This window comes from Siniperca chuatsi, linkage group LG15, assembly GCF_020085105.1.
Source record: "Siniperca chuatsi isolate FFG_IHB_CAS linkage group LG15, ASM2008510v1, whole genome shotgun sequence".
Classification (NCBI taxonomy): Eukaryota; Metazoa; Chordata; class Actinopteri; order Centrarchiformes; family Sinipercidae; genus Siniperca; species Siniperca chuatsi.
This window is the reverse complement of record NC_058056.1, coordinates 17,883,171-17,898,955: the sequence shown is the minus strand read 5'-3', so window position 1 is coordinate 17,898,955 and position 15,785 is coordinate 17,883,171. Positions and strand designations below refer to the sequence as shown.

Here is a 15,785-nt window from a genome sequence, read left to right as displayed (position 1 = left end):
TGCTGTCCAAATCCATTACAGCCTGCTGTTGCCATGGTAGCAGCCCACCTAAAATCCTTTCCACCAACCATACTTTCCCCTTATATGTTAATCAAGAGGCAATCACACAATGCCAGTTGGTAAAAAATCTCTGTTAGTGTGATGACAGCTGTCTGTTACTCACACAGTTATCAGACCACAGAATAAAACTCAATCCTGCTTGTGCGCTCAAGCAGTTACCATCAAAAACAACGTCAGAGCCAATTACAGATGATGCAAACAAAGCAAAATTCATGTTGTGCTCTGATACCTTGTGCCATATCAGTGCCTCTTTTAATCGGACAAACATGTCGTGGAGTGGAGACAGGCTGTTGATCTGATGAGAACAAGCATACTTTCATCTTCTTGGAAAGTGACCGTGTGGAGGTGGGCATGGTTAGCAGGCAGCTGGAGGGAGAGAGAGAGGTGGGGGAGTGGCTCAGGTGAGCAGTGCCAGGGAGAGCTAATTGTTTCAGCTGTGGCTCATGGACTAATTGTGCTCTCCCTTTATATGCAGTAGTGTGCTGGACCTGGGGATGGACACACACACACTCTCTCTCTCTCTCTCTCTCTCTCTCTCTCTCTCTCTCTCTCTCTCTCTCTCTCTCTCTCTCTCTCTCTCTGTCACCAGCACGGAACAGCCACACCGGCTGAACTTTTGTTTGTACTCTTTGTTTGGACTTAAGACTTAAGACTTAAGAAGAGCCACGGGGGCCAGCGTGAGGGAAGCCAGGCAACCAGAGACGCACGGTCGGGCTCATTTATGGTTTATGTGGAAACTGTGTGTGTGTGAGCAGACTGTGACGATAAAAGACGTGACCTTGAATGCCCTGCTGTGTATGTGTTTGGGGAACCCACGGTGGCAACAAGCTTTGCTACAGACCTCAAGCAGGAAATCTTGGGATCGAAATCCCATTATTGATTCTGATAACTCATATCCTGAGTCATAAAAACAAATTAAAATTAACCTGCAGCAATGCACTAATGTATCTCCATTATCCTCCCTCAATTGTGGTCAGCTGCCATTAGCTCATTCACCTGGGGACAGCTATTCAACTTATGACTTCAGCTCCCTGCTGGACAGCAGGCCTCACTGCAGGTAACATCACTAATGATTTGAAAAAATGCTGTCTGATTTCCTGATGAAGTTCTGTGACCGTGAGGCGCAAAAGTTAGAAAGCTCTAAAATTATCTTAGGACCTGAACAGACCAAGCCAACTTCATAGCAGGTAGCTCTGTCAGGTGTCCATGCTAATGTATTAGCATACAATATATTAGAAAGTATGATATAGTTTGCAGCTATCCAAAATTCAGAGGGATTTTTGGCACAGCTTCACCTTCTTCCAAGCTACATGCAAGGGAAATAGTCTGGACAGGTCAAACTCCAGCAACACTTGTACTTTAAGGAACAACTTTATTGTGAGACCAACTTATTTTGATGAAACGCAAAAAGGCCACGAGCCAAAGAGCTCAGAAATACTTTATTGATCCCAGAGGGGAAACTCTTTTGTTACAGCTGCTCACTATCACGTCAGTGCACACAGGAATAGAAGTACTAAGCAAATCAAAATATAATGCACTATAATACAGGCTTAATGAAGTTGGTCTTTATACTGCACGTGTTGCTGGCGTTGTAACCTCTCAAAGCAATCCAAAATTGGTCAAAGCATCCATGTGAATGTCTGCTGAGTCACAGCTTCTTAAAAGAAAATCTTATAACAAAACAAAAGTAACACTTTAGTTTAACCCCCTTATTTACTATTTATAAACACTATATAGCATTCCCAAAAGTTGGTCCATCATAAAGTGTGAAATTATTGAAAAAAAACAACTGTAAACTAGGACACCAAGAGAATCTGGTGAAGCGCAACAGATACCCCAGAGACTAACTGTATTGTATATTATACTGTCTTTTTAATTTCTGCATGATTCCATCTTTATTGATGCATAAGTGTGTGTTGACGCTACATGCAGGCTCCTGATGATACTGAAGAGCTCCAGAATTACTCACTACCTCACACACCCACACGCAGGGCTGTAAGCACAGACACTTGCATGCTGCAATAGACATCCACTCCTACATCTCCTCTTGCTGTTGCAATGCTTAGTCACAAATATCAATATGCTGTTATAGCCATAAATACAGTATGTGACACATTATATAGATGGTAATGTCTAGCCTTTGTTAAGGGTTGGGATAAGTATAGACCCATACTGTACTTTCCAATTTATCTCTGAAGTGACAGTTTGACAAGATGTGTCTAAGCGGCTTGGCATTTATTAGCATACCCAGCACCTCATCACCAGGCTGTCACTCTCGACTGGACAAGAGTTGGGTTGAAGTGTTACATCCTGTGAGACTTGAGGGCAACCGAGGAGCAGTGAGTCAACTTCTCGTTACATTCTCCTGTTTCACACTTTCTCCTGCTTTCCTTTCCTTTCCTCTCCTCATACTTTCAGACTGATTAATCACATCCTGGTTTTAAATCACCAACATTATCTATTGTTCACAGGCAAAGCCATGCCTCATCTTGCACAGACCATTTAAATGAAGTCTGAGCCACTGTAGATTCTATCACCTGAAAATCTAGTAATTACCATGTATTAGCATGGATTAGCCCAGGCAAGGTCAATGGTTATCCATTTCATCTTGCTCTTTTTGAAGGATTTTTTGAGACTCACTTGCCTCTAGGAGTCAGGAGCTGTAGCGAAGCCCCTGGGACTATTTTTTTCCCCACAATTGAGTCGCTTGATCGGATAAAGAGGAAAGGCACAGCAAGCAGCAGAAGCAATGTGAAGGTTGTTTAAAGATCATGTGCAGCTGACTTAACTTCCAGCTCTCTCCCCTCTGCTGAGGGGGATCAGAAAGACCCAATGGCGAATTTGAAGGGAGTTGATCCACATATTATCAAACCAAGCTGCCTTTTCAGTGTTGAAAGGGTTCAGTCTGTAAGGTGGCGTAAAGGTTGAGTAGCACAGTTTCATGGAATTATGAATGTGAAACTGATCTCTAAATGTTTTTGACATCACTTCTGCCCAGGGTGACTTGGGATTTGCAACCACAATGTTCTGGTAGCAAGCCATTCTGGATATGATTGTTACGATTATAAAAGCACCTGTGATGCTGTGGATCTCAATAAAGGTGTAAAGTCAAACTTTTGATTATGATGAAAAGGTTAGATTTTTTTATTTCAAAAAACAATATTTACATAACAATATTTGCTTTAGATACAGTAAACCCAAAAGCAGCAGCAATATAGAATAAAAATAAAAATAATGTATGAGGTAATTTAGCAATTTAGGTTAGTAGTGGACCTCAATCTTACAGGAAAAATGTATTGACTGTACCCATAAAATGTACAGAAGCATTTCTTTTTTAAGTAGATAAAATGCTCTTACATTGTTTTAACATAGTGAGGTTTTTAGTCATGCAAGCAGCATGGCTCTAGTATGGTGGCCAATAAGAGCAAACGCATTGCAGCTTAAGAAAACACATGCAAATAGACAAAACACAAGCAAATTAAGAAAACATCTTTATCAATTTGACAACACATGCACTGCAAATACACACGACACAGAACAACAACTGAAGTGTTGCCAGAGGACACTAAAAAGTGCTGAACACGGCTTGGACAGCTTGTTGTTGCCATGGTTTGTTTTCTACAGTCCATGTTTGTGTCTCAAGAAGTTATTGAAGATGGGTCTATGTTTCATCCGCGTTTATGTTGTGGGTTTCTGACTGCTCTACTCTAAGCATTCGCTGAAAAGTGGCCGCTGCATGGACCTCGCAAGAGCTTGCAGAGCAAAAAAGGAATTCTAGGCTATCAGTAATTTTAATGATTTGTGAGGAAATTTAGTGTTTATGACAGATATTAACCTAGGAAATGTTATTTATGTGCACTTGGTCACTCCAATGTTCATAACAGGCTACAGTCTGTCTGTCATCACTGATGAACCTGGTTATTGTATCTGATTAACAGTAGTTTTCCGACATTTCTTTTCAAATTCCTTTAAATTTACCTTAATTTTCAGTTTCAGAAAGGCTTTCTAAACTTTTTCTTTGAATCTGATCAGATGAACAGATGAAACTGATCACTTTGTGAGTCACAAAGCTGTTTAGTGTCCTCTGGAAACACTTTCATTGTTGTTTTGTGTATTTGTAGCATGTTCCTCTATTTGGTTGTGTTGTGTGTATTTGCAGCACATTTCTGTATTTGCAGCGTGTTTTCTAAATGCAACACGTGTTGTCAAATTGATTGACCGTACTCTAAGGTTGGCGATATTGGACGGTCAGACTGAAGTATCTCAAGAACTACTGGGTGATTGCCATAAAATTTTGTAAAAACAATCATGGTCTCCAGAGGATGAATCCTAATGATCCCCTGACTCATTCCCTTTTACCCCAGCAGGTTGACATTTTAAATTTTTAGTGAAGTGTCTTGACAACTATTGATTGCCATAAAATTATACCTATAGCTAAACATCAGCATGTTAACATTGACATTGTGAGGATGTTAGCGTGCCGATGTTAGCACTTAGCTCAAAGCACCAATGTGCCTAAGACACCCTCACAGAGCAGCTAGCGTGGCTGTAGACTCTTGATCTTGTTGTTGCAGTAAAAAGGTTAGTTCATTTCATCAAGTAAAAGTAATTTTAGCTTTTAGGATTTCAGACTAGAGGATAAATGTATACAGAAAAGCCCAGAAGCACTTCTTTTTTGTAAATAACCTGCCTTTCTTAGTAGGCAAGACTATCTTACATTGTTTTAATATTATGTTTTTTGTAAGTGTTTGCAAGTCTGTTGGTTCAGCAAAACACGTATGAAGACAAATAGATGGAGGGAATCAGGGGTCCAAAGAGGAATAAATCCAGGTGGTTTCTAAACAACTTGTGCCTGTGTCAAAATGACAGATGGCGCAATCTCAGCTTCGCATCAATCTCACCTGATGGCTCGCAGCGACTGGCGATGTCTGTCAGTGGGTTGGCTTCACGAGGACGATTCAGGCAGAGAAAAGATGGAACTAAAACACCTTCCCGTATGAGAAGCACTGTGTTCAAAGCCAAAAGTTTGCATTTAGCAATGTTTCCAGTGAATCATTCTTCACTTGATGAAAGGTTTCTGTGACCATGTGTGCCTCTTTTGTCAACAGAAGAAAACAAAATGCATTCATACAGAAATTTTAATAGCATATGTCTTTACAAAAGGAGAATTTTGTATGTGGTTTACAATATGTCTAAATACAGTATTTCTACATCAACCATTTATTAAAAATAACAGGCTTGAAAAGTCCTTCTTTGAACATTGTAGAAGTACACTCATAATAACAGAGATTAGTGTGTTTGAATTTCTCCTTACATTGGTACAGTTGATACAGTAAGCTAGTATTGTAATTTGCAGTGTATGAACATTTGAACATGTATGGTGTTTACAACAAAGGTTCATATCTTTTAACCTAACGCACATTGATGTTATCTCCTAAATCCCAGAAGAAATACAGTATAAGTTTACTGAAAAAAGAGCTCCCTCTTTCTATTTCTCTCTGTGTCTAAAATATATCAGTTTGCCAGGTAAAGAAAGACCAGTTGACAGACAAATAAAAACTACTACTGGAAAAACTAAATTATTAACATTTTTATCAGTTCTCCAACAGTAGCTTGCTGTCTTAAAAAAGGGAAATAAAACACTGTAAGCAAAGCACAAATAATTAGCAAAGTTCAAACATTCAATGGTTACCAAATGTAATATTTGTGTAAATGTAGTGCAATGTTTTCTGTGATTTTCTTTGTGTGGGAGTATTCATTAAATGATCCGAGAAGAAAGCATAAATTGCATCTGTGGCTGCAGGTTAATGCTGGAGTCTCAGAGTAAAGTTGTTGTTCACAATTAGGACGAGGATTAGTTGCCATGGAGACAGCTGCCTCCAGATTCCACAGTAACACAAAACTAATTTACTGCACAGTATATGCAATGTATAGGGACAGCTTGATATATAACAACATTTCATTCCAAAATAAGGCATCCTTTCCCCACACACATTAGTATTTATCACAGATTCACTATAGATCTGGTCAGTGAACACATATATCTGCCCTTACATATCTGTAATATCAGGAACTTCCACCTTCTATTGCTGACAGTATTAATTGAGTGATATAAAATACTTTTACAAGCTGTACTTTTAAAAAACAATTAAACAACTACAAAAAATAAGCAGGTGCAGTAAGTAAAGTAGGCTATGTCATCTTGCAATTCAATTTGTGCTTTTAATTGTATTTTGTTAACATCTGTAGATAATATCTAAACATTACTGAACAGACGATGACAGTACAATTAGATTTTCTAATAATCCCTGGTGTATTACTGTAGGTAGCTGACAATAAGACCATTTGTTTCAAAGGGGTTGACTTTTTACACTACACATATAATTATATCCATCCTCCATTGTGTATAATTTAGTTAACATTGCAGAAACTATTTTTATTAGATTTTAAATGTGTACCAAGATGAGTTTAATGATAGTCAGTGTCCTATTCTTTGTTTCCTGTCAGTAAAAGTGTTTAGAAACATATCATATACACTGATGATCAGTGTCCATAGCATGTTTCATCCACAGATCAGTCCTTAAATGAGCTCTAATGTCCTGGGCCTCAGGGCTGCCTGACATGAAAATAATCCCAGTATTTTCTAAATGTTTTAACAGTCATCATCTCTGTTCAGCCACATAATTAAACAGCACTGCCCTAAATGATTTAGCAAGTTTCTGGTGGATGTTTAAGATGGCCCAGATCAACCTTAATTTTAAGCCCCATTTAATCTCCATTCTCATCTCTGCATTACAAGTGAGGATGTTGTCTGAGGAGAAACATGGAAACAAACTTAAGCTGAAAAAAAAAGTTCCTTTAATTCTTGCTTGATAGCGCAGGTCTGATGTTTCTGTTTATAACTAAAGAGCTGTCGTATGGAAAAGCTTCTTTTCAAATGTTAGCATCCAAAAACGTTCGGTACTGACAAATGCAGCCAAGTCCCAGTCTTTCCCTCTTATGAAGAAATATAGTTGTCTATATATCATTGTTTAGTATCACAACTTCCACACCCTCAGGGGCCCAAACTGATCCAAAAGCTAAGTGCAAGGGAGAGAGAGAAAGAGAGAGAGACATAGAGAGAGTGTATGTGTCTGTCTGCAAAGCATGGCCTCACTCAGGGGTCCAGGGATCCGGAAAAAGCAGGATGTGTGTGTGTGTGTGTGTGTGTGTGTGTGTGTGTGTGTGTGTGTGTGTGTGTGCGTGTTTGTCTTTGTAAGCATATGTTCATCAGAAAGTGCAGGCATAGACAATGCCAACCACCACAATGTTTCCGATGGTGGCAACGATGGCGATCCAGAGCCAGATGGCATCGCTGGACATGGACTGCGGCTCATCCTGCTGGCCGTGTACCGAGGCGGCCGAGGCAGCGGCGTGGACGCTGGCCGAGGAGTTAAAAAGCGAGTGCTCGCCACTGTAATCGTCATTGGGTGAGGAGTCCATGAAGGCCCCCGTCATAACTGGGATCTAGGAGGGGAGGAGGGAAAGTAAGGAGAAAGGTTCAAATATATTTAAATTTTAACACTTCTAGTCATGTCACATCAGGTGTTTCATTTAGGTTTTGCTTTTCCAATTACTGGCTACCAGGCCCATAGCTACTATTGAGGACACTGAGGTCATGACCTCTATATTTTTTCAGGGAAATTGGGGGTTTTAGCAATCTTACATGTTTTTCAAAACTTACATGTGGTGGGTATTTTTTATTCTGATTCTAGTACTATATTTAAATTTGACTACTTTTAGGCCAACAAATAAAGGATTCAGTAGTTCTCCATCAGAATGTCATTCCTGGCAGTATATGGAGGGCTTTGAAACAGCATTTAAACCTTCATGTTGGGAAATAAAATGGTAAATCTTTATGTTATGGGTCAGTAATTCCCTACACTATAAATTATGTTAAGCTGGTAAATTACCCCGCTGCCTTTATTTGAGTTAATTGAACTTAATTTGAATAATTAGTGGGATGAATAGAGGATGAATTGTAATATCTTTGGTGATCCCTGAATCAGGTCAAATTTTTCATTTTTCCAATACTTTGGTTTATGACCAAATACCTGCAAAAATAATGACATTCCAAGCAGCAATCTGGGCTTTGTGTTTAATGTTATTAGAAAATGTTAGCATGCTAACACTCTAAACTAAGATGGTGAACATTAGCATAATTTCTGCTAAACATCAGCATAATGAGCATGTTAGCATGTTGAAGTTAGCATTTAGCTCAAAGCACTGCTGTGTCTGTACAGCCTTGTTTCAATGAAGAGTGAGAGTGATAATGTTTGCAATGACTTTGCATTTTTTTTTGACAGTGTTGGTTTGCTAAAAAAGGAATAATCATTTAAACTCACCACTAGAGCAGAAGCAACTGAATGCTCTCATGTATGTGTGTGTGTTTGCGTGTGAGTATTTTACGTATGTGTGTCTCCATAGCGGGGTATATGATTGTAAAATGCATGCGAGACCCATGCTTCACTCAGGCTGGAAAACAGACTCTGCTGAAGATGTTGAAAAACAATGCTAAAAATACCTCGGAGGGATGTTGAGCGCTCACATACACAGAAATTCTCTCTTGCTTGCTCATTTGCTCATCCTCACTCTCTCTCACACTCCTACCCACTCAGCTTGTCTCTCTCATACACACAGGATAATGCAGAAAGACGTTAACACACATACACACTTCAGGTCTTCCCTCGCACAGAGGAAAACACTGTTTTAGAAAGCATTGTGCTGCTCTCCGTTCATTGGCCCTTGGTGGTGAATAATGACATGACACATCCAGTGGAGCGCCTGCTGTTCACATGAGCGTAATGGAGGCAGACAGGCATGCATGAAGTCCAGAAACCTGGGTCTCCTTGTCCACCACGCAGTCATCGTAACTGCTGATTCCTCCTGCTACAAAATCTCATATGTACCTTTCATCCATTTTAACGTTTCTTTTTTTTCTTATGAGCAGATTCATATCAAAATGTAGGTGCTAGGCTAATTAGCATCAATGAGAAGAGTAATGTCTGCACACTGATTCCAAACCACACATTTATTATAATGGACAATATTTTGATTCCCATTAGATCATGTTTAAAAAGATCAACACACACACACTTATATTGTACCAACAGGCTCTATGACGGCAGGTGTGGTTAACCATTCAACCTGCCCAGGGTGAAAAACATCTGAAAGCAATTATTACTAAAAACATGCCCAGTGAAAATTCAGTTAAAAGTATATTAATCCCAAAATGTGGTAGTACAAAGACATTAAAACATCAAGTCAATAGTTGAACTTGATATGAAAGGAAACATAAAAATATTTTACATGACAAATTCATGCAACTATTGACAAGAAATTATACCAAAAATATACCCAAATATAGAAAAATCTAAATTTACAAGAAATGTTTTATTGCATATTCTTGGTTCAGATACCAGTTAATAAACATACGTATAGGAATAAATGGAGTGTTTTGGACACTCAAGTAGAAAAAGAGATCTCAATGAAAAACCCATACTATTTAATAAAAAGAGTAACTTTTTATTGCTCATGTTCTTTGTTTGCATTATAATGGTAAACAGTTATGCCGTCTGACAAATGAAACTGAATTTTTGGTGTCTTATAAATTTATGTGGGCTTGGCACCTGTATGTGCATGACACAATATATAATATAACCAACATAACTATAAATATGAAAAAAATTAAATAGCTGTATAACAGTAAAAAATATATACATATAATTTTGAAATTACCCTTCATTTCTAAACTCTTGAAGAAAGTTGCATTGGACCAACTCCAAGAAGTGTTGACAGTAATAACATTTTAACGTATACATTGATCTGCATGAGAAACTCAAGCTGGCAAAATCCATTTTGTCATTTAAATATTGTCTTTAAAAAAGGTTATTTTGGGGTCCACCTGTTACTTTGAAGGAGCTCATTTGACCTCTCTCATCAGCATGCTGCTGATTTTTTTTTAAATAACACCCTACTATGATCTCTAGACACCACAATGTTGAAAACCTTATCCTGCATTCAGAGCTGCATCTGGCGTTCAGTCGGACGATAACTGAAGCTCTCAACCTTGTCTGCATTCTTTATATTTATGTTTTATTTATAAGTAACTCATTGTCCACAGGAGTGAGCTGTTTGCATAAATGGGGAAGTGTACCGAATAAAATGAAGTGGATACTAGGAGTGTGTGCAAAAATATTCCAGTAGTAAGCCTGAATCTAAATATTTGATTCTCTATTTTTGGCAGAGATGGTGTGCTTATGTATATACATGTAGATAAGCATTTCGATTACATGTCAGTAGTATATCATCATTCTTTAAGTGACTTGACTTCTCTATCTATTCATCAAAACCCACAATTCCTGTGTGGATCACGCACATAAGGTTAGCGCAGAAAGTGGTTCTGCACTAATGGAAAAGCGGCAAATAGAGACCTCAAGAAGGAGCATTTCAAAGCATCTAAGCACTTTTGTGGGCAGTAATGGTCATCCCCTAAGCATTACTGCCAGGAAACCCATGCTTGTTGACATACATGGATGAGTGACTTCAGTAATAAAGTTATACTCCTGACCAGAAGTTTCCTGGAAACTGTACACACTCACTTCTCCAGCATAATGGTAAACTAGTGGCTAAATGGATTCAACAAGCACATCCAGACAGAAAGCTTGGTACTTGATTTCAGTAAGTGTGTTAGAATTGAGCTTCCTGAGCACACAGGAACACTCAAAAAGTATTCCCCTGGCAAAGGTGAAAGTTGTCTCATTTCCCAGGTTGTCTTATGAAGTAGTTAGGTAAACTGGTTCACACTCAGGCTATAAAATAGTCTCTTGAAGTTAAAAATGACTGTATCTTTATTCTTTTGTAATGCATTTCTTCCTCAGCGTTCCATCTCTGGAAGACATCAGACAAAATGTTTGTACTTGTTACTCTTCTGCATTACAAAAGAATAAAGATACAGCAATTGTGAACTTTAATACCAGTTTACCTTCAGGTGGAATTGCACATTTTGTTGGTTTAAATGCACCAGCTAAACAAAGGGAAGAGCTGTGATTCTATATCTTTAGATTGAAAAAACATTTTGGATTCAGACCATACTAGCTTCTTGTGATCAGTTGCTGTAACTAATTACTGTAGTTGGCCAAATATTGGAATGATAAAGCTAACTTCTTCCACAGAGACTCCATTTACACTTGTCATTTCGAGTGTCTCGTATCCTGATAAAATCCAGATGAGATTTAATGCACTTTCATTTACACTTAACCGCATCTGTTTCTGTTGACCGGATCACAAATCATGATTGCAATCCGTCTTGGTTTTCCCAGGTTATGTGCAAATCAGTTTCGGCTCTACTCCAGCCCAGAGATTGGTGGTAATGCACCTGAAGCTGTTTGGTAACTGCTAAAAATGACAGAAGAACAATTACTAATGCACTTTAGCTAGCTAACAACTATCCATAACCTAACACAAACACATGGATAAATTGTATTTATGGACTACGAACAAAACAAATGTTTTATTGTCTTCACAGGATCCACCTGGAGGTGGTTTGAACAATTTGCTTTCAATCAGTCTCTAATGCATCTTGGAGGCATTTACACTTAGCTTTTTAGGTATCCAATAGCGATCCAACCAAGATGCATGAAGTGACCAAGTGTAAACGGGTTATAGATAAACACTTGTTTCTAAACATTGTTTCTGGACATGTAGTCACTTTTTTCAGTCCTTTGAGCAGCACAAAATTACAGTCATCTCCACTGAACTGGGGTCGTGGCAGAAGTCTCAGCAAAACTATCTGCATGGCTAGATACCAGTAAAGGTAAGTGAAAAAAATAGCTTTTTTGCGGTCTAACCCTTTAAAATTACCATTTGACGTTTATAACTTCAACCCATCAATAGCCTCCATAGATTACACCACTTCACATCTCTGAAGTTATGATTTGATATTTTAATGATGAGTGAAATGAATGCGATTAAGGGTAAACAACTGTTTTATTCATCTATGTGATATTATCTGAAAAATAACATTCCTCCATTAACCAACACCAGAGAAATCTCCTGACTTGCATATTTCACACCTTCTTGGCTCTGACTGATGCCTACACCCGTGCAATACTCCACACAGCAAAACCCCAATCTATGGCAGACGATACAGTGAAGTTCCTTTCACTGTACTATTCCACCTGCTCTGTTCTCACAGCTTTGATTTATTCGTCCCAGCTGTTCCTAGAGCTGCGCCATCGTACACGGATGATCGCAGTAATTGTGAAATAGAAAGGACTGTAATTGCCTCCTGTGGGATGTCGCCACAAGTAAGTGCTCAGTGAAATGGCTTTGGAACAAACAAGCAAAACCCAAATAAATGTCTTTGGATAGTGGGGAAACCAAAACATATACCTAAGCCACCAAAGCACTCCAGCATGGCTGTTAAGACCAAATCAGAGACAACAAGATGGTTTTCTGCACTCAGGGATAATTTGAGGTCAGTCTCAAATCTAAGTCAATATTTGTGTCCTTGTGGAGAGCAAACTTCAAGGTGTACTTGAGAGGACAAACTGTATCAGCACAGAGGTGGACGCCTCCTGTGTAAAGAATGGACTTTGTGTTTGACATCACATGCACAATCAAAGAAAACACACAGCTGTTGATTTTCCCAACTGTCACGAACATCTCTGCTCTATTGACTGCAGTATTGCTTTGACTTGTGTTATTGTGGGCTTCACACATTTGTCTCCATATGATGTCATCTTTGGTTTTTCTGGTTTTTATATGACTTTTGTTTTGAAATAACACTTCAGCCATGACGTTAAAAGAGGTCACTGTAGGACACACAAGATTGCGGTTTAAGACAGAGTGTTGTAGCTACTGCAAAGAGAACTGATTTCAAAGACATTTTGCTTCTGGATTTATTTGGTTTTGATATGAGCAATACCCACAGCTCCTATAAAAAAGCTCTCCATTTGGATGAAAAGCTTTTTAAATAGGAAATTAACTGTGGCTCATGCATGTTGGAAAACAGTTTTGAACACTGCTGCAGTGTTTTGAAAAAGATTAATTTTTGCTCAACTTTCTGAACTACATGATCTAAAAATCTTTTGTAATTTTTTAGTTATTCAAATACATTTTATGTACACACATCTTTATTTGCATGTGTGTTTGAGTGCAAATCTTTTCACAGCACTGTACTGTCTACATCATATATTGCAAAGGCATGGCTTTCCTTGCATTATGCCTTGTTATGCCTGTGAATTTTAAAGCAATGACTAGTTCACTAAGGAGCCGTGAAAATATTTATTACACACATCACCCTCAAAAATTAATAGGCCTGTTTCACAGCAGACATTTTGACTTGTCATAGGAAAAACACAGGTGTTACTAATAACAATAACAATGGCTCTGTTCTATTCAAGTGTCCCAGTAATCCATGGCAGTGTGACAGTGAGCCAGCATGTACAATACTGGGACCCTGAAACTGAAGCAGCTAAATGGAATTCAGCCATCATTCATTTTACTATTTACACCTATGCTTTTTCCTACTGTGACATGTCAAAATGTCTTCTGTAAAAAAGGCCCTTCCTGTCCAAACGAGGCTTTTGTCAGCCAGCAGCAGCTACTGAAACAGACACAGATGTTACTTGTTGTTCTGACGAGCTCACTGCCTCAACACTCAATCACCACCCTGCTGCCACACCTGTGTATCACCATGTGGATTTAAACATCAAATTAAACTCGCAGTTTTACATGCAGTTATTTACTGCATGCCAATCCCAACAAGCTCATTTGGTTAAACAAAACAAAACATTTTGCAACCTTACAGCTAAATCATGGAAATCTTAATAAGATAATATCTAAATCTATAACAATATCTAAATAAGCGATTACTGGCACATGGGTCAGGTGGGTACATGTAATTGCAGGGAGAAACTACATTAACTTTAAAGTGCTTTGGTATCACAGTGGTGTTGGAAGAGAATCACTGAACAAAACATCTTATATTTATTTCATGTGGACTTGGGAGTTAGAAAATAAGATCTTTTTAAAAAATGGATGCATGCCAGACTAGGCTTGTTGATGCCTGTCTGCTGTCTCCCTTCCTGTCTGGTGTACACAGACATGGTACATAGGGGCTCATCCCTATGTTCCCAGGGTCCTATGTTCTCAGCATGTGTGTCTCTTGATATAAACTAACATTACAAGAGACTGGTAAGGACTATCTTCACAGTTCAAATTGCAAAGAACTAAGGGAGATTGATGTTTTATATCCAGTTTTTAATGGTAAAAATCCATTCAGCCGCTGTGGAGATATATAATGTCTAAAGTCAAGAAAACTGTCTTGCTCGCAAATTTGAGGAGTAAAACATCAGTAGGCTATAAGCTGTAGGTAGGTGATTTCAACATATTGACTCAGGGAAACATGAATTTAACATTTGACCTAGGGAAAAAAACATTGCTGAGAACATACAACCCTTTGAAAGGTCTTGTTAATGTTAAGAGGCTATTGAGCTTGGGAACATAGGACCCTGGGAACATACAGCAGATACGCCCCTGTACATAGCCCCTTGTTCACTCTTTCACTATTGCCTATATAATAGACACTGAGTTTACTAAATTGAGTGTGGACACTTAAGAATCGTTGTTATTGTGCATAATCACTGACAGGTGTAGTGCCAAATGACATCAAATGACATGGAATAATTTTTACATCTATAAAATGAGACTCATTGTGATTGTTAGTAGAAAGTAGTGTATGTGCCATGGATAATTTTCCCTTTTGCAGGGCTCTTTGAGCTCTCAGCTCACACAGTGATTCTCCTAAGTGCAGCACATTGCAAAAAAGTGTTACAGAGACAATACAAACTTACCTGGTGTACAAAATGTAAATAAAGGAAAACATTTTTCCACTGTAACTGATTTCATGCTATAATTCTGAGGCCAAACTATACCCTTTACATTAAAACTTTGTTTTCTTTTTTGAGAAAAAAAGTCACAGACTTTCCAGCTGTACACAACTGTGTAAAGTTACAACACCTCAAATTTCCCAAAGGAAGGATAAGAAACGATGTCAGTTTTTTGACAGGGGGTGTTATCTATAACCTACTGCACGTACAATTCAGGACACCACAGATCAGGGAAATAAATCAAACGGGATTACAGTATTGAGGATTTATCTCTTACGTGTAAGGGTAGTGGCCTGCAGAAAAAAGTAGCCACTCTTTCGACACAATAGCAGCCACTTAGTGGAAACAATAGATTTGGTCTGTACCATACTATACAGTAGCATATTGACCTAGTCTTGCCATAAATCTGGAGGGCGATTTACAGAGGTTTTAAGGAGGCTTGTTCACCCGCACAGAAGTGGTGAGACCTCTAGTTTCAGGCCTGGTTCCTGCTGGTCAGATTTACAGCTCTGTTTTCATTGATTTTCCCTGTCTCAGCAGCCCAGCAGCATTTTTTAATAAATCTTATAACTCAGTAGAACAAGTGTAGCCCAAGTGATCTTCGCTTGACATCCTGGTCAATCTGTCAGCTCAGTGGAAATTGTGCAGCACAGGAGATAGTTTATTATACCTATTTGATATTATCAATGATAAATGTATCACCTTCATATTTCTTGACCTCAATGTAATAGATTTTCGTACATCATTTGCACTCACAGCAGTAAAATAATAGGAATAAAGAATTAAAGCTTG

At 38.5% G+C, this 15,785-nt stretch overlaps 1 protein-coding gene across 2 annotated transcripts in view; it reads right to left on the bottom strand.

Moving 5' to 3' along the window:
* Positions 1-5,180: 5,180 nt before the first annotated feature.
* The window catches only part of LOC122862006 (uncharacterized protein C14orf132), a 28,284-nt gene continuing 17,679 nt past the window's right edge, over positions 5,181-15,785 (bottom strand). For both annotated transcript variants that reach the window (XM_044167155.1, XM_044167154.1), the window contains one exon: positions 5,181-7,566. In XM_044167155.1, the coding sequence (XP_044023090.1) occupies positions 7,330-7,566 (237 nt within the window). In that variant the 3' untranslated portion in view covers positions 5,181-7,329. The remainder of the gene's footprint in view (positions 7,567-15,785) is intronic.